The following is a 27,179-nucleotide window of genomic DNA, read 5'->3' on the forward strand; positions in this document are numbered from 1 at the left end:
CGACAGGAAGTGACGATTAACGTTGCTGCGAACGAAATTGGGGGCAGTGCGGTTTTTGTGGACATGAATGTACGTGAGCGCCGCAGTGTGAGTGTTGGCACGAGTCCGAGCACCAATGTATAGAGTGTTCGCGAAATTGAGTGCGAGTGAGCGCTAGTAAGCATGAGTACAGCGACACGAGCGTGTGCCGACGAGTGTGAATACACATGAGTATGAGTGTGCGCATATCCAGCAAAAATATTTATAGGTGAGTATGAGAAAGCATATAGTATCCGCTGATTCTGCACACCCGTGTCGCAGGACGTCATGGAAAGGAAAAGGCGAAGACATTCGTCTTCGTGCATATTTGTCTATGTTCGAAACGTGTATATTTGTCTATTTTACTCAGTAAGTATGAAGCGCACCGCAATAACAACAAGGGGTGTCGCTAGCTTCGTTGTTAGTGTTGGTCACAGTCACCGTCTCCAAGCACCACTGATCAGCCGATGCAGAGCCTATACAGCCCGTCAGGATGCAGGCGGAGTAGACAACTGACGAGGACACATTTGAATCAGGATGCACCGGTCTTTGCGTGACATTCCATCCACGTCCCTCTGCCTGCCTTCCTACACGGCTCACCATTCGCAATCGACTTTTAAATATTGCATATGGTTCTCAAAAAGAGTCTGAGAACCTCCTTTCTAAATATCTCATGACCCTACGAGAGGCGCGTTTACACTAGAGCGACACGACACCGACGCAGACACGAGGCAGACGCAGACGGTCGTCCGACGAGTCGCCCGCCGACGATGGCGCCGGACCGTCTGGTCACACTAGGCCGACAACGACGCCGACGCCTCCAAAGACAGCATGTCGTAGTAGTGTAACATGATGGCAGACCAAAAACACCAGCAGAACGTATCGGTCGACGTGTCGTCGGGAGGTCTTCGGGAGATCGGTGGCCGAGCGAAAATTTTCCCATGTCGTTGCTTCGAACGTCGAAGGGGTAGATCTTAGGGGAGATCCCCCTCGACATACTCGGGCATTTGACAATGGGCATCTCGCGCACCCCTGCGACGTCTTTTCTTTGCTTCCCTTTGTCTGTCCGCACCCCCGTCCCCGACGCCGGAAGGGGTGGCGGGGGCCGCGCCGCAACCCCGAGAGGGACAATGGTAGAGGAGGGAGGACGGCCGAAATGAGCTGCAGGTGTTCTCCCGTTTTCAACTTTAGCGCGCAAGTTTAGTCGGTGTCGCTGTGCGCGCCTTCTGTGTGACAAGAGAATCGGCCGACGAGAGGCTGGGAGCACGATAAGACGCGGACGGCGTCTTTCACAGACGATCGGCCGATTGTTGGCGTCGTTTCAGTGTAAATAGGACGACGGCACGACAAAAGACACTCCCGGCGACAGTCGGCAGACCGAAATCGGTGTCGTGTCGTTCTAGTGTAAACGCGCCTTAATGAAAAGTCTTCTCAATATCTATGGTCTCACCTGACGTGTACGCGTGTGCATGTCCTTGTGTACTCTATTTCACCCAGATCATCGCGACTGAACTGAAACAAGACAGCGGGAAAATGATAGAAAATAGACACAGGCAGAAAGCTAACGCTGCTGTTTATTGCTTCTAATAAAGGCGCCCGCGCTGCGTTGTGGTGCTCCACAAGGGCTTAAAGTAAAACAACACGCTTTAAATAAATATATCTATAGGAATGCACTCTTATAGAAAGGAAAAACAGTCTGAGCTCCAACTTGAGCTTCGAAAGTCTCGTTACCCCCTCCGCTCTTAAGTAAGGACTAGAATTTCACCAACGCTGTACGTTAGGGTCTTTTGGCGTATAGCATATAGTAGGATTAGGATGTAGTGCACCTAACACAATACAAGAGAAAAGATGAAACGCGCACACACATGTGTGTGCCTCCTTTTGTGCCTTTGCACGTCCTGTGTCGGGTGCACTACACCCTAACCCTATAGAAATGACAAGAACTTACAACGTGAGGCTAGTATGTTCGTAATCGTAAACGTTTCGTCTCGTATTATGAACGCTTATGGCGAAAACAGTCTCGGTGTGACCGAACGCTGTTCGTCGAAGTAAAAGTGTCCAGGTATGGCAAACAGAGCTTTAGGAGCAGTCGTCCCACGAAGTTGTGGCTTCAGAACGCAGTCTCGGCGTTGAAATGTGCCACTGCAACAACAACGGCACTGACTGGCGCACGTCCGGTTAGGTCATCGTTGCCCAGACCGGACAGGTCGGACATCCACTAAAGAATGGTGCCTCTCATCACTCAGTCGTCGTCGAACAGGCGACCACAGTTCGACTCCGACACGCAGGACAGCTCGAGCATCGAGGAGACGAAAGACAGCAGGGAGTGGCAGACTTGCTCGTAACCCTCTTCGCCGTCTAGAAAAGGAAGAAGGGACCACACTTGGTACGGAAAGCAGTAAATTCATGCCAAGGAACGCCTAAAGAAAACGTAAACATGACCGACTCGTCACCTTAAGCCATAACGTTTCTCCTTTCCCAACCAGACCAAGAGACCAAAGAGACCAGGAGTCCAACTTTGGTTTTATAAGAATCCACCATCTTTATGAATTCAGCTCCCTTCTAGTCCCCGATTCTGCGTATAAACTAACTTTTTTATTTTTAACTTATTTAGTTTCTTTCTTTCGTTCACTTAGCTTAAACGAAGAAGTTTAATCACTCATTAACACGCCACTTCGACTCAACAGCGACGATGAACTAGGAACGACAAATTAAGCACCGAATAGTTCGCGCCTAACGTCGACCGCTTTCTCATCTTTCGGCGACTTGTCCCCTGCCGAAATACCAAGAACAGGGTAAAGCACAATCATGGTGCCCTCTATTGACGTACCTTTCCACATGGGGAGCGGCAAGTAGCCACCTAGTGCGCTTGAACCAATGAGGAATTATATGCATATCTCTTGCAGTCTAGCAGTTTGCCTATCTCACAGTTATCTTTTCTCCCTTCATTAAAACCTCTATGTCAATACCCCATGAATGAAGGAAAGGAGATGACTCTTAAGGGCTCGTTTTTTTCTTTGTTAGACACAATATTAATGAGAACTAACAGACAATAACGCCAATGAAAGTATACGGGGTGTTATCTGTAGTATTTTAGGATATAAATGCGAAGAAAGTAAAGTGGACGAAAAGATAACTTGCCGCCGGCAGGGCGCTGACTAACACTCCTAGGTTTAGATCACATATATACCCCATAAAGTGGACGGGGGGATGACCGCCGCCGTAGCTCAGTGGTAGCGCATCGGACGCGTTATTCGAAGGTCGCAGGTTCGGCCCCTGCCGGGGGCAAGTTATCTTTTCGTCCACTTTACTTTCTTCGCATTTATATTCTAAAATACTACAGATAACACCCCCTATACTTTCCTTGGCGTTATTGTCTGTTAGTTCTCATTAATATTGTGTCAATACCCCTGGTTGTCGTTCCAGGTATTGTGCCAATACCTGGAACGACAACCAATTCATTATATCTCCTTGGGGCTCTTTTTTCAACCGATACTTCAGCAGTCCCACGCTTACTTCGCGTATTCATTACTAAATGGTTCTATCTTCGAATACAACTGCTTCAGGAAAGTGGATGCTCCCTTATGTCGTCGCAGTCACAGAAGACTGCTAATGAAGTGCTAATGAAGGATAGATAGATAGATAGATAGATAGATAGATAGATAGATAGATAGATAGATAGATAGATAGATAGATAGATAGATAGATAGATAGATAGATAGATAGATAGATAGATAGATAGATAGATAGATAGATAGATAGATAGATAGATAGATAGATAGATAGATAGATAGATAGATAGATAGATAGATAGATAGATAGATAGATAGATAGATAGATAGATAGATATGCGTACTTGCGTAGTATCTCAACGAACCGCGCAGGAGCGTGCTGCTGTGGAGAGGAATCTCCTTGAGGAAACGCATCTGTCCCACCACATCATGGAGCGCCCTCGCCACGTCGATAACGAACCTCGCCGACTGAGGCACCGCAGTCTGTACCTGCGCACACGAAAACCAGCCAATAGAAAGTGTTACGTGCACTTCATTAGCTTTTTTAACCAGCCCTTCATCGGTCAACGCCAATCATATCCCCAATGTTGTAAGAGAGACAAAGAGCCTTCGCCTCACTACAACTTACAGCACGGTGAAGCCACCTTCTGCAAGGACGTAATTGAAACGCGAGATTTGAAGGCGCCCAGAATAGGCGTGTCCAAGGGCGTCCGCAGAACTTTTTCCAGGGGGTGCATCAGCAGAGTGTGGGCGAGGGGAGGGGGCATACAGCATAGGTAGCTTTTGTTTCATCGCCGTGACATGACCGGCAAGATTAGTCCATAGCAGTATGTAACGTGCAAAGTTGGCTGGTAATCCTGAATGATGTTTCACGCGGATATGCGGGACTGGAGTGTGCTAATCAAGCTGTGTAGCTTACTGCTACTGCATAGAAAATTATTATCCAAAATTCCAAGGGGGGGGGGGGCAGCGCCCCCCCCCCCCTTGCACCCCCCTCCGGACGCCCATGGGCGTGTCCTTATTTTTCATAGTGCACCTGTGAATTACGGTAATAAACATCCCAAACGCTTCACAGCTTGCTCATTGTTTTCCTTTCACGTTGGAAATAGCGAAGTGACAACTGACAAGGTTCATCACTTGCACACACCCAAGATAGATTCAAGAGGAGTAAGTGCATGTCTAACATTTACTCCAGTGTCTTAGAAGAAACATAGCACGTGTAGCTACTAAAAGCGAGGTAAATATTTCCGTGCGAAAGTAAGAGGGAATTCGTGCACGTACACACGCGCACGCACGTAACATATACGCACGCGTGCACAGAACAGGCACGTACTCGCACGCCCATAAACACACACCATCACATCATGTAGGAGAGGGGTTTCTCACCAGAATCAGGTTGTAGAGGATGCTGGCCACTTCAGCCTTCCGTCCGTTGACGAGCTTGGAAGCGAGCATCTGGACGCAGATGTCCGATCCACAGTGCGCCAGCAGCATGGCGCGGTTCACCGGAAGCCACTCCCGTGACATCACTGTGCCGATGTCGTCACCCGGAAGAGCACGCACGTTTGTCAGGTGCAAAGTGTACACAATAAACACGATCTCAAAGGGCAAACAATTCACGTGTGATAAGCTTAACCGCTTAGCGATCCGCTTCCACGAACCTCCTACTCATGCACCCCGGCTGCATAGAGTTCCCGGACATATATGGACTTATACTGTTCGCCGAATGTCCCCAAATTTCCGATTTGAGAACATTTGTGGAACGACATCAGTCAATCTGTCCATGCTTCGAGAAGAAAAATAAAAAGAAAAATAAGAAGCAACACTGCGGTTCAACAATACTCTTGGCTTTGCGAGCGCTCATTAATATAACTGACCGGTGCCCACGCTCTGCAGCTTACCCAAACCAGCGCCGAGGTGAAAGGGCACAAGAAGCGAAAAGTATGTTAGGGAAGCGGAGAAAGAAACAGTAGAGCTTCTGGTGCTACTAAGACACCACCCACACACAGAAGCGACTGTAGCTATAGGAAACTAGCTACGGGAATCTTATTCGCCTAGAAAGAGAATGTATCTCGCATTTGCGACTGCTTGCTCCAACCAATTCCACAGGACACAGTGCAAGACTTGCAGCCCATAAAAATGCGGGAGGTATCAATCACCTAACTGCTTCGCATTATGAGCTAGACTACAATCTCTTTGGTATGCACAATGATTTGCGTGTGCCCTACACGTGCGGCTTAGCTCAGGACATCAAGATTTAGACAACAGAGCATCTATAGGTATATTCCGGCCTTATTTTGGAGGGAATGACTTGGGTAGACGGAGACCAATTGACCATTACCAGCAAGCTATAATGTGACTGCTAAACTTTCTATCCGAGAAGGATCGATCGCCCTTAGACAACACGCGGAATGGATGAGAACACGCAAAATACGTTTAGGAAGTTGAAATGGCTCCAGTCACAGTTTGAAGAACGTTTGCGCGAGAACGTTTCGTGCGTAAACGTTGCTCGTATGCGTATTCTGATTCGCACTATGCACATGTATATTTTATCATATACCGCTTGTAGAACACGCGGATAGTTCACTGTACTGTTGCACCTGATAAGCTTTCCCTGTCTCTCCCATTTACTATGATCTTAATTAGTAACCCCTTTATTAGTTTGAATACACTTACCAAAAAGCTCTTCGAGCACCGTGATGGTGTCATCCGAATTCCACCCCACGGCGTCCTCGTGCAAGCACACCAGTGCCCCTCCCATCTGCGCCAGCGAGACGCGCAGCAGCGCTGACCCCATCGCCGTCTGTGGCAGCGACGGCAGCACCCACAGGAGCTCGTCTGCGTGTGCACGGAACTATGTTTATGCCTTGTATATCTCGTACCACTGGAGCTCCCTAAACCGCGTGCGCACCGTTACCTCTATCAAGGAGCACGTTTTCAAATTATAACCGGCTCTTCCTCATCGCCCTCAAAAATTCACAGGGTTCCTTATCCCTTCTCTTAAGACGATCGAACGCGATAGCCATCTTCTTCTTTTTCTTCTAAGTCGAGGTGTTATACATCCCTCCACCACCCCCTCCTCCCCCTGCTCCTCCCCCCACTACCCCCCCCCCCCTCACTAAGTGTTGCCACACCGATTCCTGCCAACGTTTAAGCGAGCGTATTACGTTGCGACACGTAAAGTGGGCAGTCACAAAATAGATGTGCTGTTTCACAAAATAGATTGTTTCATGCACTTGGCAGCGTTCACAGTTCGGGCTGTCCGCACGGCGGATGAGGTGTGCATAGCGGCGAGTGAATGCAACTCCCAGACGAATCCGGTGCAGCAAACTGGCGTTGCTTCGACAGACAAAATTGATGTATTGTACACCACCGTGATATCTACCGCTGTGTTCTTTGTTAAATTTTCTCATAACTCGCCCAAAAACTGCGGCGGTTGAACTTATACCCAGCCGTGCGTCTTTTTTGTCATTCGAATCGCAGGTACGCTATACAAAATTTTGCATGGGTCTTTGGTAATTTTACGAACCTCATGCTTCAATGTTCATAGTTTAATTCATTGCGGAACTTCCTGTGACAAGAACACGAGCCCTTAAATAAAAGCTAAGCATAAGATACACATGTATATTCGATTTAAACTCGTTATTGGATGCAAAACATTCTTTTTCATGTATTGCTTCGGCAATTGCTTAGTGAGTTATTCTTGCCCTTGTGTTTGAATAACGAAATTAAAGTTGGCTCTTGGCCAAATCCTAGAGGGAGAAATTCTACATGTCTCCCGATCGTTTTTTTTTCTAGTGTTCGAATGTGTGCGCAGGGATCAAGTAACACAGTCTGTTACATACTTACAATGACGTCTCTCGCGATTCCACTTGCGTTTATTTGATGAAATAAACGAAACGTCGGCAACACCAACAAATGAATCGAGCATAGAGACGTCGAAGTCTAGGAAATTATGTACCCACGCTGAGAATAAATATTAGACTCCGGTTCCAGACAAATTTCTCAGATTTAGCAAAGCGCGCTGCTGTGTTTTTAAGGCCATTATAGTACTCTGTGCGTGGGTGCGTACGTGCGTGCGTGCGGGGTGAAGTGAGGGGCAACTTTAATGAACTGAGGAATTCATAAACTAAAAGAAGTTCAAAATAAAATCGACGTTAGCGCAGAAGCAGAAAATTAAAGACGAGGGGTCGAGACAAAAGAGAAAGCGCGAAAGAATCGTATAGGTGAAAACAAGGGGAAGGAGGTCAAGTTATGTTATTTCTTAAGAAATGGATCAACTCGAGGCAGCAGCGTGTATATATATATATATATATATATATATATATATATATATATATATATATATATATATATATATATATATATATATATAAAGAGAACTTCTTTGGCTAACGTAATAAAAATTCTCTCTTCCTTTTTTGTTTTCTTATTTTTTAAATACTTGTTTGGCCCCCAAATTGGGTGGGCGGCCCTTGTGCTGTTCGTTTGTGTTGTGTTCGTGTGTTTTGTTTGTTCGTTCTTTTAATGTTTCTTGCTCGCACTGTTTCGCCATATTACACGAAATCCAACCAGCACAGCTAAGAGTTTTTCTGTTGCTCAAAGGCGCGGGTTCGATTCCCCGCCACCGCGGCCGCACTTCGATGGGGGTGACACCTAAAGAACCGCCGTGTCTTTCGGTTTAGGTGCACGTTAAAGGACCCCAGGCGGTTGAAGTCAATCCGGTACCCGCAACTACGGCGTGCCTCATAATCATACCGTTGTTTCAGCACGTAAAACACCAGCTGAAGAATTATTGCGTAGATGGTCACTCGCCTAGGCTTAGACATACAGACGACGTCAAATGCAGGGTGAAATTATCGAGCATTGGCAGAATGTGTAATTTGGATGAGAGAAAGAAGCCAATGGAGAGGGATGAAACACACACACACACACACACACGCACGCACGCACGCACGCACGCACGCACGCACGCGCACACACACACACACACACACACACACACACACACACACACACACACACACACACACACACACACACACACACACACACACACACACACACACACACACACACACACACACACACACACACACACACACACACACACACACACACACACACAAAAGGAGAATTATCGCGGTGCCTACACGTGTTTGCCAGTCGGCTCAACAAGCCGCGGCAGAAGATGCCATAGCCATAAGGAGATCGCGCTGTAATCCACATAGCTGAATCCACATTTCCTGACCTGTTCAAACTGAAAGTCCGCTGTCTGCAAAGCATATAAGCTGCAACTTTTCTCTGGACAAGTAGGAACGCCGCTGAGACGTCAACTGAGCCCGTTTTGCAAAGTTTACACTATACCAAAACCGTGCACCACTATGTAAACACAAACAGCAAACATCGCGAATCTCTTGAACGTGTCAAGCAGACATGCTGTCTACAGTAAACGGTTGCCAAGAGCGTCATACCCACAGCTCAGTGGCGTATATTTTCTTGCGCCATGTCGAAACATCGATTTCGACACCCCGTCGCCGTTGGCGCATTCTGTGCAGGGCTGGTGTGTATTGTTCTTTAGGTGCACCTTTGAGAACCTACTCTTGTCAATGTTGATAAGCAACCCCACACCAGAGCCATTGCCGCAGCCTCTATATCGACTGGGAACGTATGGCGCTGAGACGCGTACTTGATCATATCTTTCACGCATGTCCAATATTGCTTGATGTATATAGTACGTATATACTTTGTTGTTGGTATGCAGTGGAATTGGTGAATGGCGGTTAAATCCTACCCTTGCTTCATATACCGAATCATCTCGATCAGTCATAGGTAGCGCGACACCTGTCCACATTGAGACTATGCGATGTTTATACCCGCACTTAAGTACGAATGTTCGGGCGGAGTGAATGCCGATACGTCCTTGCGCCCGTACCATTATTTTCCTCCCGTACGCTTCCGCACGCTTAAAGGGGTCCTGCAACGATTTTCCAAGTAACCATCGAATAGCTTCATTAAATGAGTTTATTGCTTCACGAATCAAACGCCGCAAAAACTTTTGGAATCCGTCAATTACGAGCGAAGTTACAGAGATTTGTCGCACGCTGTAATTGCTTTTCTCTCTTCTCTCGTCCTGACGAGCGCGCTGGAAGCTAAGCAGGGAAGGATGACACGGGGGAAAGAAGTAACGTCAAGTGCGCGTCATGACCTTGGGCACTTTTTCGTTTCTTTTTTTTCTTTGAACGCGCGGCGTACTTTCAGTAAGATCGCGAGCGCACGTGCGGGCACGTGGCGGCATCCCGCGGCGACCACAGTAACTATGCGGCCCACGATGCTCAAATCAGCCAATGGCCGTGAATTTGGGTATATGGCACGGTAATTTGCAGAAAGAAGAGGGAACGACCTATAGCTGACATTGAGAGTTAATTGTAAATTCCAGGCCGCGTGCTGCGCTGTAATGTTTGGCTCGCGTGTTCTCCTGAGCCTTGACTACCGATCGGCAGCCTTTTCCGACCATGCTGAAAAAGTGTTGCAGCGCCCCCTTAACTTTCAAAAGGAAAACGTTACACGGACCCCAATGCATTCGCCTAAAACGACTCGAAGGCAAAAAACGCCAGGCCTGCGCTGAAACCGCAGCACAGTCACAGCGAAAGCTGGAAGAGCGGCGTTTCTAGAGCCCGTTAAGCTCTCTTGGGGCTACAATACGAGTGCACTAGAAAGGTACCCACTACGCCATAAATCACAATTTTTGTGAAGTTTGGAAGCACCTACTAAGCCATTATTCGTCATTCTGCGGAGAACCGAGGCACCAGCTACACGTCTATAAGGCATTATGTGCACTTTGTTGACGCGACGACTGATGACGATGAAGAATTATGGCTCAGCCCTTTGTAATGGGTTGGAATCTTTAAACGGCCCACCAGTTATGTAATTTGCGTTGGGTGACGCCCGGTCGCTATTTCCCTCTCCCGTCATGCTGTATAACATACGTTGACGTGGGAGAGAGACAGGGGGGGGGGGGGGGGGCGAAGAACTTTACTGAGACCCCAAGGAAATGGATGGGCTTCCTTGGCAACCAATACAAGTGCACTTGCGAGGAACCCACTACGCTATAAATCATTGTAATTTTACTGAGACTCCGAGGAAGTGGATCATGCGCTCATGGGCTTCCTTGGCAACCAATACAAGCGCACTTGCGAGGAACCCACTACGCTATAAATCATTGTAATTTTTGAGAAGTAGGGCAGCAGGCACTGTGCCATTTTTCATCATTCTACAGAGAGCCGTGGTACCTGCTAGACGCATGTAAGGCATTATGCGCACTTTGTTGATGCTGTGCCTGATGACGATGAAGAATTATGGCAGAGCCCTTTGTAATGGGTTGGAAGCATTCAACAACCTACTCGTTGCGCAATTCGCTTTGTGTGACGCCGGGTTACAGCATTGGCGTTGTGCGACGCTTGGTGCTTATTTTACTCTTCTACCACGCTATATTGCATATGCTAATGTGGTTCCTTCCCGACATGAAGCCTGTATAGGACCTTTTTGCAAAGCAGTTTCAAGCACCGGCATGGCTCAGAGGTTGAATACTGGGCACCCACGCAGAGGGCCCAGGTTCGAACCTCGTTCCATCCTGGAATTTTTTTCTTATTTCGTTTTTTTTCTTATTTCGAGCGATATTGGTTACGGACACCGGCGGCGGCGGCGGCGGACAACTACGGCGCCAAAAACGGCCGGTGAAATGATCTCATAACAGCTTTCGCTGTAAAAAATAAACGATCCCTTTTTTATTTCTCTCGGTGGATTGTAATAAGCCCCCCTCCTCCTCCTACGAAAGCTTTTTGCACCCAACTGCCACCGGGATCGGAGGCATTGGAAGCCTTCTGCACTTCCTGTGGTTTTGCAGGTCCTCCGGGATCGGCCCACCTTTGACCAAGCGACGATGTCGTGCGATGACGTCATCATGTGACATCACGTTGTGTGACATCATAGCGACGCCATGATGACGTAACACATTTTGGTGGCCTGCTGACGTCGTGGTGACGTCATATGGTGACGTCATCCTGTGATGGTGATTTTTACAGTTTCAGCACGTCTCGCAAAGTATCGTCAGGTCTCGCCAAATCTCGAAAACTTCTCGACTCATGATACATATCAGCTTCGCCTTAAAAGAAGTAATCATCAGTCAATCAAGCAACAAACAACGTCAGTCAACAACAGCCGCCGGCATTACGTACGGGCAGCTTCGTAATTTTTACACCAGGCTTCAGAACGCTGCACTGTACAAGCTGGACTGCGCAGTACAAACAGCCATAGCTGAAAATCGGCTTATAGGCACGGTGGTGGCGCATCGACGGCTGAACGCCGCGAAAAGAGAATGGAAAATCAACACGATTGCCGCCGAGGCACGGAAATATTCCGCGCATGACTCTGTCCACGGAATGATCAAATAAGACACCTTTACTGGAATTTTTATCTTTTGCGGTCGCGATTGTCCCCAGACATCAGACGAATGCCTTTTGCAGAGTTGCTGCAGAAATAAGCGAATCATGAGGAAGTCCTGCATCGGACAGCGCTGATCCTATTAGCGACTGTGCAAGCACGTGAACCGCGAAATCAGCTCCTTCCCAGCAGGTTGGAAGGAGAGTAAATCAATTACCTCGCTTCGGTATCCGCAGTCGCACAACTGCCCCTGATTACGTTATTTTGCTTTCTTCACTGACTTGGTTTTTTTGTTGTGTTTTTTTAACTATATACCTGTGAGGTGGAGCTTCAGTTCTAAGGTTTTGTGAGTCAATAACCAAGTGTCGATGAAACGACATCCTCAAAACACAGTGACCAATTAAGAAATCCGTGCTGCTCCCCATTGTTCTACGTATAATCGTAGTCTTTCTCATCATTACCAACTGCATAATTAACCTCAACGCACGACAAAGAAGGCTTTCAAATAGACAGAAGACATGGCTCTTAAAAATAGCGGTGCTCTTTGGATGTCATTGTTTGTTTTGCGTCACAGCAATATTCGTGAGCAATATTGCATGCATTCGCGTGCTTTAAAGGCCAACTCCGGCGATTTTTTGAGGTCGATGGATCTCAATGAAATTCGCTGGGTACGTTCCTTTGCACGTTTCCGGCATTTATGCCAAATTACAGGCTTGAGACATGCGCAGATTGTTTGCAAATGAATTTTAAAGATTGTCTGCAAACGCCCTCCTGGCTTCCCACAATTATTGGCAACATTGCGTCTGTGACGTCAGTATTGGGAAGGCGGCGGAAGTGACGCAGCCGAGGGCACCGCTAACTTCGGCGCTTCGGCCGCTACAGCGAGCGTCTGCTGTGCACAAGGCGACAGACAGCGTTGGTTTAGCCGGCGCTTCGCTGGTCGTCCCGGCTGTCACAGTTTTCATACTCCGCGCCGGCGTGACCAGCATGCCTTGCACGACTTCCGGTTCGTTCGTAACAACGTCTACGTCATACGTAGACAGTACACTCGGTTGGGTTTCGGTTTCGGTGTCGCGCTTTTTTGCTTATTTAAAATTATTCTCCAATTTGCCGAGTATTTCTGCTATCGGGCCCGTAACAGGAGCGTCTCAGGAACATAAAAGCACCATTACTTTGACATGGCCAAAAAATCGCCGGAGTTGGCCTTTAACCCCGCGTGCACGTGCGCGCTAACAGCGTGACAAAACATTCCTGATAAAAAAGGGGCGAGCGCCGAGTTTTCAAGAAAGTTAACGCAGGAACGTCATGCAATGAACACGGTTGTGGCACGAAAAGAGCTTCCCAAAAAGTGTTTTAAGTGCGGAGCACTTTAGGGGCCCGAGCTGTCGAGTGCTGTAGTATGCTTGACAGTATGCTGTCATCGTCGTCTCATGTCGCTTGGCGTCACGCAAGTAAAACCACGTATGACATAGCGATGTTAGGGTGGCTAGAATGGTAGCCACCCTAGCGATGTATAGGAAGGGGGCGGAAAAGGAAAGTGAGGGTGAGGAGGAGTGATGTTAGGGTAAGGAGCATGGGAAGGAGAAAGGGAGAGGGTAAAGCATAGCACAGCCATATATGACGTCACGCAGGGAAAACCTTGTATAACATAGCCGTCTATAGGATAGCCATGTGTAGCAAAGGGGTGGAAAAGGGAAGTGAGGGTGAGAGGGAAAGGAGGAGGGGAGAGGGCGCTACTGCATCACAAATAAAGGTTTCCTTTCACGCCATGGACGCCGAGCAAGCACACGTCTGGAACGCCAGCGCGCGCTTGTCCGTGAACGCGATCGTCGCTGATCAGAACAGGCGAATCACTGCTCCGCACTTCCTACAGCTTTCACGTTGAGTGCAACTACATGCATTTTTAGCGTATAAGCTTTCCCTCTTTCCCTCCCCGCCCCTTCCCCTCTCCGTCGTTATTTTTTTTTTTTTTTTGAGCGCGAGAAGAGTGCTTGCGTCACTTTTCTGAAACGGACCTCATAAGAGCATGCGTTCGAGTGTGCATTTGGCCTTTTACATCAACCGAAGAAACACCATGACAGTTTCCACGCGTCTTCTTCACCACGTTACATATAAAAGTGTCAAAAGTGCGCGGCATAAACTTAAGCACCGGACCTGAAGAACTGACTGCTGAGGACTCGTGCAGGGCAGCGTCCTCCCATCTGACGAACTGTTGATATGCAAAGGAAAACAGTCCTCCGAAAGTGCGATCTGAACCACCACTGCTTGGCCTTTGCACAGCTTAGTTCGCTTACATTCAAAGAATACAAAACGTGCACATTCTGTGCTAATCGGGAGTTTGCTATGTAGCACTTTGAAATCTTTTTTGCTGAAATCAAGGAATGTGTGTTAAGAAATCAAGAAGCGTGCGTGCGTGCGTGCGTGCGTGCGTGCGCGCGCGCGTTTGTGCGTGTGTGTGTGTGTGTGTGTGCGTGCGTGTGTGTGCGCGTGTGTGCGTGTGTGTGTGTGTGTGTGTGTGTGTGTGTGTGTGTGTGTGTGTGTGTGTGTGTGTGTGTGTGTGTGTGTGTGTGTGTGTGTGTGTGTGTGTGTGTGTGTGTGTGTGTGCGTGTGTGTGTGTGTGTGTGTTCATTTCGTAACACCGGTTGCGTACAGTTTTGTTCAAACAGAACTTTCACTGATCGCTCGTTGATTATCACTGGAGTATGCTTCTCCACAAAACATCTCTTATTGTGAAGAAACCAACTTCGAGAGGGTGTGGCACCCTTTTTTCCAGCATCATTCTTTTTGTTGCTTTATTTCAAACTTTCATTCTTTGAAACTAAATTACGCTGCATTTGCTTATTTCTAAAAAAATGTGGGGCTTATTGCTTATCGCTATCACGATATTTATTTCCCAACATTTATAAAGCGACTGTGATAATTAATAATTAACACATAATTATTACATTTATAGAAAGGATACAAGCCCGAATTGGAAATCAGACAGTTATTGAAAATTACGCTCCCACAATAACCTTAGCCACTCTGACCATGAAAAGTGAGTGGCTAAGCTACACGAAAGCTGAACACAAATGGCGATGCTCGCTGTAGTTCCCACGGCGTTTTAGAAGCGTTAACTCCTGCTCTGTTTGGTAAGTAGGCCTGATCTCTATATTTAAAAAAAAAACACAACAGAACTAAAAAACAAGCATTCACGTTGTAGCGAAGTTTCGAGAACTTTTCTTTCGCCAAACCCCCAAGCAAGTACTTGATGCAAGATCTAGCACTCACCGACTCAAGCATTTCGGTGTCAGCTTTTAAAAAAAATCTATCTATAGTCGGGTACAACTTTAGAAAAAAGGAGAGGCCCCGCCCATATGACCGAAGCGCGGCAGCCGATTGCCTCCGCGGCAAAGAAATAGTCCCGCTTCTTCTCCTTGAGCTATCTATCTATCTATCTATCTATCTATCTAATCTATCTATCTATCTATCTATCTATCTATCTATCTATCTATCTATCTATCTATCTATCTCTATCTACTAATCTATCTATCTATCTATCTATCTATCTATCTATCTATCTATCTATCTATCTATCTATCTCTATCTATCTATCTATCTATCTATCTATCTATCTATTCTATCTATCTATCTAATCTTAATTCTAATCTAAACGGAGCGGCAGCATGAATGCAACGAACTCACGGTGGCAGCACGGCCCGTAGATGATAAAGATCAGCTTGGCGCGGAACACCAGCGGCCAGGGCTGCAGCAGCCTAAACAGCCATGCACAGCTATCCTCGTTCCTCACCTCGGACAGGAACAGGCAGCGAATGAAATGGCGCAGCGCCAGCTCCTCGCGCCGTAGGTGCCCTGCGTGCATGGAGGAATAGAAAATTTCAGAATAGTCTGCGCAGAGATAGCGTTATTTGGGTACGATACGCTACTTTCGTCACTTAACATGGGCATCTAAGGGGGTAGCGTATGATGCATTCGCAGTAACTATTATAGCGATACTGCAAAAGTACATTCGCTGTGTATCTATAGCTGTCGCCGTGGGCCAATGCGCCAGTGCGGTAATCCGTAATTCCGTATAAAGTTCAAACGCGGGCCCCGCGCACGGTACGCTGTGGCATAGACGAAAAGTAATCTTGGAAGGACATCGGAGAGGAGGAGGGGGAAGAAAGCCCGCGTTTATCTTGCACGTAATCTGTGGCACTGGCAGTCGCAAAGGCTGAGTGGAGATGGCTGGCAGTTCGTGTGCGCCGTCTCCGCACGCCTAACGTAACAGCTCACGTTATCTCAAAACAACAACGCGATGCGTTTGCTCACTTCCGTTTGTGTTGTCCGTGACGTCAGAGTTGTGAAAGTGTTCGCGGTTCGCGGCTGATGCGCGAATGACACCGTTCTCGTTAATTTAATTAGTACGCGAATGTTTACTCCGGTATACTGGGCTGATAAAACTAGGAACCTTACATGGTATAATTGTATAATGTATTGCGTATGGCCTTTCGTACGAAACTGTTTCGTTGTTGTTGTTGTTGTTGTTGTTGTCCAGAGCTGCACTCTCTTGACAGCCCCGTAATTCGACATGCCAACAACCCTAGCCAACTAAATGATTCGCGTTCACAACAGCAGCCGAAGCAGTTGCGAATAATCGATGCGAGGCTAAATACAGCAGGGGTCACGAGTCATGCCGGGATCAGTGAAATAGCCCTAAGCGATCAATTAGCGGACACCGCTATTTGCGCGTGGGATGCCCTCGCTACTGTCACAAGCGCACTTCGTGACACGGCAATGACCAAGGCACTCCGACGGAATTACCAAAAGCGTTTGGCACCTTGACAAACCAGCTTTTAGTGCGCCATGTGGTTGCACCAAGAGCGGTGTCGTATGCAGGGGATTTTACTGAATATCCCTCCGTAAACAAGGAGTCCTTGATGGGACTCTCAGGAGGGAGTACTAAGGGGGGTGGGCATTAGCTTATTTGAGTGTTCCTTTAAGTCTTAGTCAAAGCTTCCGGTTTGTGCGAGAGAGATGAATGAAAAATAGTGGTAGGGAGGTTAACCGGAACAAATATCCTGTGTGTACTCTACACAACGGAGCGCAGAAGGGACCGAGAAGATAATATGATGAACGGTGTATAGTAACAGACCAGATGCACACAATCACTGCGGTTAACCGCACAAGATGACACTTGTCGGTACGTACTATACAGTCATTCATGAAGGTATGTCATTCACTGCAATCACGTGTCGTAAAGGTCGTAGGCCAGAGAAATGAATGCCTGCGACAGTACGCATCACTCACCGGGCCTCGCCCCGAGCACCCTGGCAGTGAATCGGTGCGCGGATGAGAGCCCCGCAAGCACTTCGTACACCAGCTGGCACTCGCTGTCCACCCAGCCGACCACGGCGGCCATCAGGAAGGCGCCGTACTGGTGCCACTGCCGACACGTGGCGTCCACGTCGCGGGGCAGCCGGCTACGGACAAGCGCCGGCCGGCTCACAAACTGCGTCGAAAACACGACACTCGCATTGATTGATTGATTGATTGATTGATTGATTGATTGATTGATTGATTGATTGATTGATTGATTGATTGATTGATTGATTGATTGATTGATTGATTGATTGATTCGACGGCGCAACCATAAGCTTCTCACCCTTTCGATGAACCGCAGCATAATCCTCAGTCGATCCTTGGTGGGGAAAAGACAGGTGACCCTCTTCATCAGTACTCCTGGAGTGATAGATGTTTCGACTCGATTTATTTGTGACTTTGTAATCGTATTTGTGGCGCTAAATGTACGTATTGTGATCTTCTTCGCGTTACGTCATAGGTCATAAAAGCATGCATAATGACTCGGCTGTTAGTGCTTACTATCTCAACCCCATCTACGCAGCTGCAGTTGTCTTAGTACTACCTTATTTCAGTATTTTTTTTACAGGAGGACTGGTCTTTGCGTAGGATTCTAGAATATGTTTTTGCATTTTATGTCATGTGCATTTATTTCTCAATGATTGCGGAAATTCGAAATCTTGAACTAATTACTACAAATCTTCGAAACTAAAGACAAGAAGGAGCTGTATGTTTTCCTTCATTATAATGCAGCGTCCGATAATGGCACTCACACGGCGGACATACAGGGTCTGTCCTGAAAGTAATGTCGGTGAATTAATTGGGACGTGACTGTATACGTCGGAGCGCGGTCTAACCGGTTGAAACCGGTAGTGGGGGAACCCTGCTAAGCAGCACTCCGTCGCTCAGTGTGCTACGAGCATCAGGAAGTGTAGGACTGGTCTGTCCGTGAGAGGTGTTTTTTATCCTTGTGCAAGTGAAAATGCAGCGCTCTTTAGAACAAAGATTTTCGAGCAAGTTTTGCGTGAAACTTGGCAAGACCGCTGCGGAAACTGTTACAGTGATCAAGACTGTTTACAAAGGACATGCCCTGTCAGATCGGCAACCGTTTCGGTGGCACAATGCCTTTTGGAAGGCCGGGAAGAGGTCGATGACGAGGACCGCATCAGTGGGCCATCCGCGGCCACCACGGCTGACAATGTGACGCGTGTGAGGCGACTGTTGAGCTCAGACCGACGATTAAGTGTTTGTTTAATGGCCGTCACGTTAAACATTCCGAAAGCTTTATGTGGAAGTCCTCAAAAGACTGAAACGCGGGGTTCAACGCATCCGACCGGACATCGCAGACAACTGGAAGTTGCACCACGATAATGCGCCGGCCCACAGTGCCTTCATCGTCACCGACTCCCTGGTTAAAGCAGGGGCGCCAACGATGCCCCAGCCCCCGTACAGCCCGGACTTGGCTCCCTCAGACGTTTTTCTGTTTCCACGCCTCGAAACACCTCTGAAAGGCAAGAATTTGCGGACAGTGGATGGGAGCTTGCACCGCAGCATTAAAGGCCATTCCGAAGGAGGACTACCGCAACGCATTCGAGAGCTGGAAGTCTCGCTGGAGCCGATGTATCGATGGAAAAGGAGACTATTTTGAAGATTTTTATACACTTGTCACGATAAATTCAATAAATGATTTTTAATGCCCTTACTGACATTACTTTCAGGACAGACCCTGTATATATGCATATATTTTTACATAAAGCTTTTAGTCCCGCTGAAGGAGAAAAAAAGGACATTTCTAGCTACTGGCACATCGAGCTTTGCAGAGGCATGCCGCCAGTTTGTCAGCGTCTTCCCTCACTTAAAGTGCGGGATTAAACATGCCAGAGAGTTAATCGCTGCGTAAGCCAGATTAACGCTATGCAAAGAGACACAAAGGCTGTTATGAAACGCTGCGGTGAAATATTACCACTCCAACAAATCTACCCCCGTACCCAATGAAAGAATGACGCGAACTCACCGAGGCTTTTGCAATGCTTGATAGCGTCCTTTTGCTGCATTCTGTTGAAGCTGAGCGCCTTGACAGCGGGTGCCCAGGCGAGGAAACCGGCCACTCGGTCCCTCATAAACGTCGAGCATATGCTCAGTACACCCAGCGAGTCCACTGCGTACAAAGCGGAGCCAAACGGCGGGTTCTTCACTCAGCGCGCGCCATAGAAGGTTTTAGCAGTGACCGTATAACTGTTCTCTGTTAAAGAGCCCCTAAACAACCTCTCAATATACAAAGAACAAGCGCATTATTATCCCCTGACGTTTCCCGTCCTTCCGGCACAATTCGGGACGCCAGCAGTCTGTTCACGTGACGTCATGATGAAAGAAACTCTCGATTGGCCCATATACACGAGGGATATCAGCCGTGAATTGTCTCCTACACTGCTTTGCCACACAGTCGCACGCCCGCTCTGCTTTGTCTCGCATGAATATCGTGCGAGATCAACAGATTTCACTTCGTTTAGCGTGTTTTCGACTGCGGCAGCGTGTAGCCTGAAAGCGCGAAAACCTAATAGGCTCAACGCTTATTGCTGACATCGTCCACGTGTATTATGAAGAAAGAAGGGGCGAGGTGGAGCGATGGCGTTTGTAGGAAGGGTAGCAAAGGCGACAAAGAAGCCACTCTCTCGTCTTTGAACTCGGAGTGGTTTACGGGCCCTTTGAACGTGCCACGATCCGAAAACTTTTCAGCCGTGCGAGTTGCTCCATGCACATATCGTAACATGAGACAATTATGGTGCCTAATACAGGTCTTGCAGATTAAGACTGCGACGTTCCGACCACAATGGTATAGTATTTCTGCACCCACCGTACGATGATCCAGCACAGCTAAAAGTCCCTAATGAACAGTTTTAGGTGAGCGTCGTTCGCTGCCCACTCCGCCCAGATTTCGAGAGCTGAGGCGCTGGGGAAAACTGCGTTGATTCAGTATTTCAATTAAATACTTTACTATATTTCTGTGACAGAAAGTAGCAGTCAAGAAAGGCAACTGCAGCGCGTAGCTTGACAAGGTGGCTGCCTACGCCAAATGACGGCAGCAGACAGTTCGCAGGTTAAACGCGGGGTACTTAACGAAAACGAAACAAAGGTAGTTTAAGTTTCAGTAAGGGAGAATTGCGCAAGAAACACAGCACATGGACAGAGACGACGACACCAGCGCAAACTTGCAACTGCTTTATTCATATCTCAGGCGAGTGAATATATAGGACACAGAGAGGGCAAAAACCAGAAAGGAGGTACCCCAAATGCGCAGAGCAAACTGAAAAAAGGAGGTAGGCGATTAAAACCCATATTTCAGCACATTGCATGTAAAAACGAACGTTCACTTTTATAAATACCAATCGAGGGTGTGCTTGTACAAGCACTATCGCTTATATCAATATTAAAAGCCCCAATCAGCGCATGGGCTGTCTTGTCTATGCTCCTGTTTAAGATATTTGTTTCCTTCAGTTTCGCTTCACATTTTTTTTTCATTTGATTCGCCCGGCAGGCTTTGCAATTATGTGGTATGAGAGTGCCCGTGCCATTTTGTAATGCCTGTTTATGGTCAGCAAGACGATCATTTATGCATCGGCCGGTTTGGCCGATGTATGACTTCCCACATGTCAGCGGTATCCTATAAACAACACCTACCGCGCAAACGACAAACGGGCCCGTTTTCATGCTTTTTCAGACATTCTTCTCTTTTTCCTTTGGTTGGATCTGTTTTGCAGCACAAAGAAGATAGTTTCTTGGTGGCCAAAAAAGAAAAAAGAACACCCACCGGAACACTGTATTTCGCTGCCATACGTTTCAAGTTATGGGTTATCTTACGCATGTAAGGGATTACAACTGGCCTAATCTTTTGTTTAGAAGGTTCACATTGTGGGCTTTCAGTATTCATTTCTGTCTTAACTTTTTTCAACAAGGTTTCTGCAACTGAGCTAATGAGCATGGGCGGATAGCCAGCCTGTTTCAGCTTCTGAACTTGACCTTCAAAGATTTCCTGCATTTTATGGCAGCAGCATTTATTTAATGACGCTTGTATGCACATGAGCGCATTCGCGCGTTTCACTGTTTCAGAGTGAGCGGATTCATAAGGTGGGCGATACATCCAACAAACGCTTTCGTCGTTAAGAGTTACGTCAATATCTAAAAACTGCAACCTGTAGTCAAGTGCTGTTCGTCGGTAAAATCTAAACCGTTGCTTTGTTGTTTAAAAAGGGATAAAACGTCCTGCACAGTTTGTTGATAGGCGGAAGAATCCTGTTTCTTTCAAATAATTAAAAAAATCGTCAACAAAGCTAAAACATTTCAACACCTTCGCTTCATCTAAAACTTCCAACAAAGCTCTGTCAAGGACCGCAAGAAAGATGTGGCACAAAACTGGCGCTACGCAGGAGCCAATACAAATTCCCTTTTGTTGCACGAAGAGCTGATCTTTAAAGGAGACCATAGTCGAAGACACGTAAAACTCTAAAAGTGTCATAAAGTTAGCAGCCGAAACACCGGCTGCATTTTGGAAAGCGACAGTCCTGTTCTTTTCAATGCATGAAGCAACCGTAGCTACAACTCGCTCTTCCGGATCAAATAAAAGAGGTCAACTGCATCGACTGTAAACAAGTTGACTCTTTTATTGGATAGTTGACCTCTTTTATTCGATTACGCAGGGCGATTTATTTATTTATTTATTTATTTATTTATTTATTTATTTATTTATTTATTTATTTATTTATTTATTTATTTATTTATTTATTTATTTATTTATTACCTGTTCTCGCGTCAAAACCCATCTTGGCTCAGGCAGATGAATGTTTGCTTTGCCTGCATGCACGCTTACTTGCGAAGAAAACAGCTTGCCGGTAAGCGACAGAGAAAACGTCGTCTCGGGAAGGTTCGTTACAGAAAGTGAGGTACATGGGCGACTACAACTTTGCAAGAGTAATAAAATGAATTGGACGGCTCATCGCCACGTGCACTACGTAACACAGCTGTTCAACAGCTTGTCGTTATGTTCGGCGTGCTCAGCGGCCGGCACAGGTGAAATAAGGAAGAAACGAAAGAACAGCAAACGAATGAAAAGCTGCCTTTTTTTTTACAATGCTACACCCAAGGTTACAGAGCATGCTTCCTAAATGTGCGCTCGCACACCCCGACGGTTAATTTTGGCCCGCCAAGTACTTTCGACACAACCTAATACAACACCCCGTCGACGTCGAAACAGCTGCCTAGGAACTTTAATATCGAGGGAGGCCCGACCAAAACACAACAGCTCCGAAGAGGCGTGCGACGCGCAAATCAAGGTCACCGCTGCCTGCCTTGTCTCCTCGTGAAGGACGCATTCGCGAAACGGCCGAGAAGAAGCGCCCGAGCACAATCTGCCGCTGACAGTAAACAGGGGCACTCGGTAAACAGAGAGCCCCCAAGGCCCACACTTCCAATGGTCGGTGCAATTTCCTATACTGGGACTCCCGCGCGAGGCTTTCACGATCGCGTCCCACGCTGAAGGAGATAAAGCGTTCAGCTTTGTTGAGATTGCAGAAAATGAAGCAGCGAAGCAAAGATAACGGTATAGCGAGACCGCATACACTGTGCCTCCCTAAGATAATGTGGTGTTGCAAAAGCCACAGTTAACGTCAGATAATCTAGCGCGGGATCCACACAAAAAAGCCGGTTCTTGTTCGTGTGTTCATGCGACTGCATCTGGCGTTGGCCTGTGCCTTCCTAAGACATCCTTCCTTAATCGCCGTCGGTCGAACGATGAACAAACTTCAGAACGAAAGCTGTCCAGTGCATCAGATGCGGAAGAGAATGGATCCAGCTCACAGCACACAACTAACAAGTACCTTTTTTTTTCTTTTTTTTTTCTGGTAGCAGCTAAAAATAATTAGCTTGAGCGTGTGTGAAGTGAATAAAAATAAACTCGCCAGAGAAATAAAAGAAGCGCAGGAATTTTTAGACGAAGTGAGAATATAGACATTTAGTCCGTTTATGTATTGCTTAAACTTTTCCTTGTTCCTTTATTACGTTTGCTACGAAAGACCGCATATGCGTCTGCGTTTCTGGTACGGCTGCTTTACGCTGCAGGTTACTCTTGTTTGTTTTTCTGTTGTTGTTTTTTTCGAATGATTAGTTAATAAGGCTACCAGGGGCAGTCTGACTGCAGCCTGTATCGTATCCGCTACCTCCACCCAAGCATTAAGCTATACCGTGCTGTGTGCTGCATAGTTCAATTCAGACTTCACAATGGACGCAGGGCTAATCAGCGGTCGGCTGAGGCCGCTCGTACAAGTGATTGCATCCGCGTTTACGAGGAATGAACCGTCCGAAGCTAGTTTGTATAGCCTCCGTCCTTTGTTCTAACGGACGCGTGGGTGCGTATACTTCTAACTTCCTCTTTACGGCCAGGCTGTTAGCGTGCGCCGCGGTGATTCCTAGCGGTGCTCACTTTTACGCCGTACGTACTGACGTGGACTCTAAACGAATAACTCCACGTGCGTATACACCGCAAGCGAGCACGCTCAACGCATCACTGGCAACCAGCTCAGACCCTCCCTCATCTGCCCTTATACACTGACCTAGTGGTCACCTCCATGCGTCGGTTATGCGTCTGTCTACATCGTCCTCGTCATCATAAGCGTGCGCAGGGGGTGGGGGGTGGGGGGCATCCCCCCCTCCCCCCCGTCGTCGTCGTCACCTAAGAATAGGGGGGCGCATAGTCTGCCCCATACATTGACTTAATAGGGGGGGGGGGCGCCGCGATGAACCTTCGTCCCCCTGAAGGGGAACCCTGCGCACGCCTATGCTCGTCATGAAGCATGAATTTACGATTAGCTCTACACAGAAATTAAGGCAATATTTATGGTGTCTACCTCACTCTTTCATGACAATTCTTTTTTTGTTTTGGTGGCTCTCTTCACTACATATAGTCATCGCCGTAATTATGCATATTTTATTCACATTAATGCAACTCTTTTTGGACCATTTTACATCCACGTGACATGTGCACGTCATAACTACATTGAAAACCAACAATCGCTGCCTTCGTGCTCTTTAGGTATACCTAGCTTTAAGTCCAAGAGACACCAAATCATCGTCATCATAATGTGCATGCAGCATCAGAACTGACCTTTGTTCTGCGTTGCGCGTACAGTATATCGCAATCCCGAGTCCTCATGCCACGTGGTTACGCTTCTGCTTAGGATTGTGAGGAATCAACGCAATGAGGTGCGATGTAGTTACCCTTATCTATGTGCTTAAACGAACTACATTGATTGCTTTTTTTTTTTACACGAACAAACTTAAGAGATTGGCACCAACATTGCTCAAACAGATGGAGATGCCGCCATATGTGCCGGTTTCAGTTCACAAAATAACAAGACTAACATAACAAAAATAACGAATTTTGCATTTTCCTGAGAGACCGCTCGACAATAATCTCTCTCTTTAAATGACATTACCAGATTTTCTTTTGTATTAGAGAAGAGTTGGCGGGGGGAGAAGGATGTATGATGTTCGGAGGAGGCTACTATACCTTTGACTGGTAGAGTAGCCTGCATTATAACCCCCCCCCACCCAACACCACCATGCTGAGGTAATCATAACCATACACTCCCCTGTCCTTTTGAATGCATCTTAGAAACCCTAATTTTTTCCATCTGAAAGTTTGAAACCGTGACCTCGACTCCCTCTCGTTCTCTGTCGAGGTTGCGGCGCTTCGTGACTGACGGCGACGTGCCGGCTGCCCTCACCATCGCACTGCAGAAAAACGTGGAAGAGCACTTCCAGCGGCAGCTGTGTCAGCGTGACTGTCGGCTTGGGCACGGCGGCAATCGAACCTCGAACCCTTTTGGTGTTCGACGAAGCGGTGAGGCTGTCCGTGGTGCCCGGTGTCCAGTCCGAACCAGCACCGAGCCTCTGGCCGCTGAGTCGCAGGCTGCGGCGAAGCCTGCACGGCGGAGGACACCCGCCGCCGCTGGACGACGCGTGCCTCGGCGCTGACGGGACACGCCGAGTCCGACCTGGATGACATTCGGGGAAGGAAGGAATGTCACCCATATTTCCCCGAGGAAGGAAGTTGGTGAGTTCAGACATCCCCCCCCCCCAGATTTTTAGATTTTGTATGTGTATATACTATATGCGCACACATACAAACACACGCACGAACACTCATAAAGGGGGTTCGAGCCCTCACCCCCGAAAAAGATTTCTGGCTAGCCGCTGTCACCCATATTTCACACAGAAATTGGAGCTGTAAACTGCGCATAAACAGCGGTTCTCTTCGTCATGCGCTCTGCTTTAAAAGTAATAAAAATTGCGGCAGATACCACGCATTGTGGGAGTCAATGTCATGCGAAGCAGTCACCGACTAGCTGCCTACGCATCTTTTTTTTTTTTTTAATTTCTGGAGCTGATAGTCCTATGTGACGTTGGCACTTACAGCACAGGCGTCAGTTTTGCGAACGATGCTATCGATACGAACGGCACGTTGCGGTGCGATGATCTGCATATCAAAAGTAACGTTCGTTGGCGTGTTCCTACCGGGTCGAGCAACACTTGACTATAGCTTGCTGAATCATAGAAGTATATAGGTAATGTTTATTCCATTGCTATAAAATCGGATATCCAACACTGGAACCACAACTGGCGCTGACCCATCATGTGTTTTTTGCAAGCAGTTTCAAGCATTGTCGTGGTTAAGTGGTAGAATACTTAACCGCCAAGAAGAACGTTTGGGTTCGATTCCAGCTCGAACCGTGATTTTTATCATTAGCGTCCATTGGGATTTTTCGCTCACCGACAACGCCGCCGACACCGCGACCGGATTTTCTGCGACACGGGTGCCTGAACGCTATCATATTACCATTCCGTAAGGCTGTTCTCGCCGTACCTTGGTATCACCTGTGGCGCATATCCGCATTCTATGGGCCTTGGTATGCGAGTATGTGCCACACGGCACCGAGGGAAAGGGATTCATGACGTACATGACAAGCATGTCATGTTATTCATGTGATCACCAGTTAATCGTGTTCGTGATATCCTAATGTCCTCCCATGATAATTTTGGTATTTGCAACGCCAAGGAGCCACAAGAGCACAGAGTCGTAGACAGACAGACAGACAGACAGACAGACAGATAGATAGATAGATAGATAGATAGATAGATAGATAGATAGATAGATAGATAGATAGATAGATAGATAGATAGATAGATAGATAGATAGATAGATAGATAGATAGATAGATAGATAGATAGATAGATAGATAGATAGATAGATAGATAGATAGATAGATAGATAGATACCGAGCTGACGAAGAAAGCATCCGTGACTCGCGACTACGCTATCTCTAATGCATTCTACAAAGCCCAACTGTCACCTTTATTTATTCAAACGCGCTACATAGCACGTAGCGACATTCTTACCGGCTTATACGTTAAAGGAATTTTATGGCGGTAAGCCCGATGCAGCCTTTAAAAGAAAGAAAGAAAGAAAGAAAGAAAGAAAGAAGAAAGAAGAAAGAAGAAAGAAGAAAGAAGAAAGAAAGAGCAAGAAAGAAAGAAAGAAAGAAAGAAAGAAAGAAAGAAAGAAGAAAGAAAGAAAGAAAGAAAGAAAAATCCACCATTCTCAAGAACTCCTCAAATCACATTTGCCGTGGCTGAGTTCTAAACCGCCATTCTTAAGATTGATCGATGGTGCAATAAGTTTGCGCCCTACTTTAATATTTAAACACTATAACTATAAAGGAGGGCGGAAAATTTCCTGACGGGTCACATGGTTGGCTTCGTTTATTATATATTCGTGGTATATATGAAGATCCATCCTCGCACACAGGACGCTGCTCT

The 27,179-nt window shown here is 47.1% G+C and overlaps 2 protein-coding genes across 2 annotated transcripts; both read right to left on the minus strand.

Moving 5' to 3' along the window:
• Positions 1 to 1,595: 1,595 nt before the first annotated feature.
• LOC119381126 (F-box only protein 47-like) lies at positions 1,596 to 15,932 on the minus strand. The gene is made up of 5 exons (XM_037649100.2): positions 15,657 to 15,932; positions 6,207 to 6,368; positions 4,917 to 5,059; positions 3,875 to 4,019; positions 1,596 to 2,376 (listed from the first exon to the last, which is right to left on the minus strand). Exons 1-5 carry the CDS (start codon positions 15,832 to 15,834, stop codon positions 2,261 to 2,263), a joined length of 744 nt encoding a protein of 247 aa, XP_037505028.1. The 5' UTR covers positions 15,835 to 15,932; the 3' UTR covers positions 1,596 to 2,260.
• Positions 15,933 to 17,253: 1,321 nt separating this feature from the next.
• On the minus strand, positions 17,254 to 25,394 carry LOC119381091 (F-box only protein 47-like). The gene is made up of 4 exons (XM_037649078.2): positions 25,088 to 25,394; positions 19,327 to 19,470; positions 17,617 to 17,693; positions 17,254 to 17,463 (listed from the first exon to the last, which is right to left on the minus strand). Exons 1-4 carry the CDS (start codon positions 25,392 to 25,394, stop codon positions 17,254 to 17,256), a joined length of 738 nt encoding a protein of 245 aa, XP_037505006.2.
• Between the last annotated feature and the right edge of the window lie 1,785 nt (positions 25,395 to 27,179).

The sequence above is a fragment of the Rhipicephalus sanguineus genome, chromosome 2 (genome assembly GCF_013339695.2).
Source record: "Rhipicephalus sanguineus isolate Rsan-2018 chromosome 2, BIME_Rsan_1.4, whole genome shotgun sequence".
Lineage (NCBI taxonomy): Eukaryota > Metazoa > Arthropoda > Arachnida > Ixodida > Ixodidae > Rhipicephalus > Rhipicephalus sanguineus.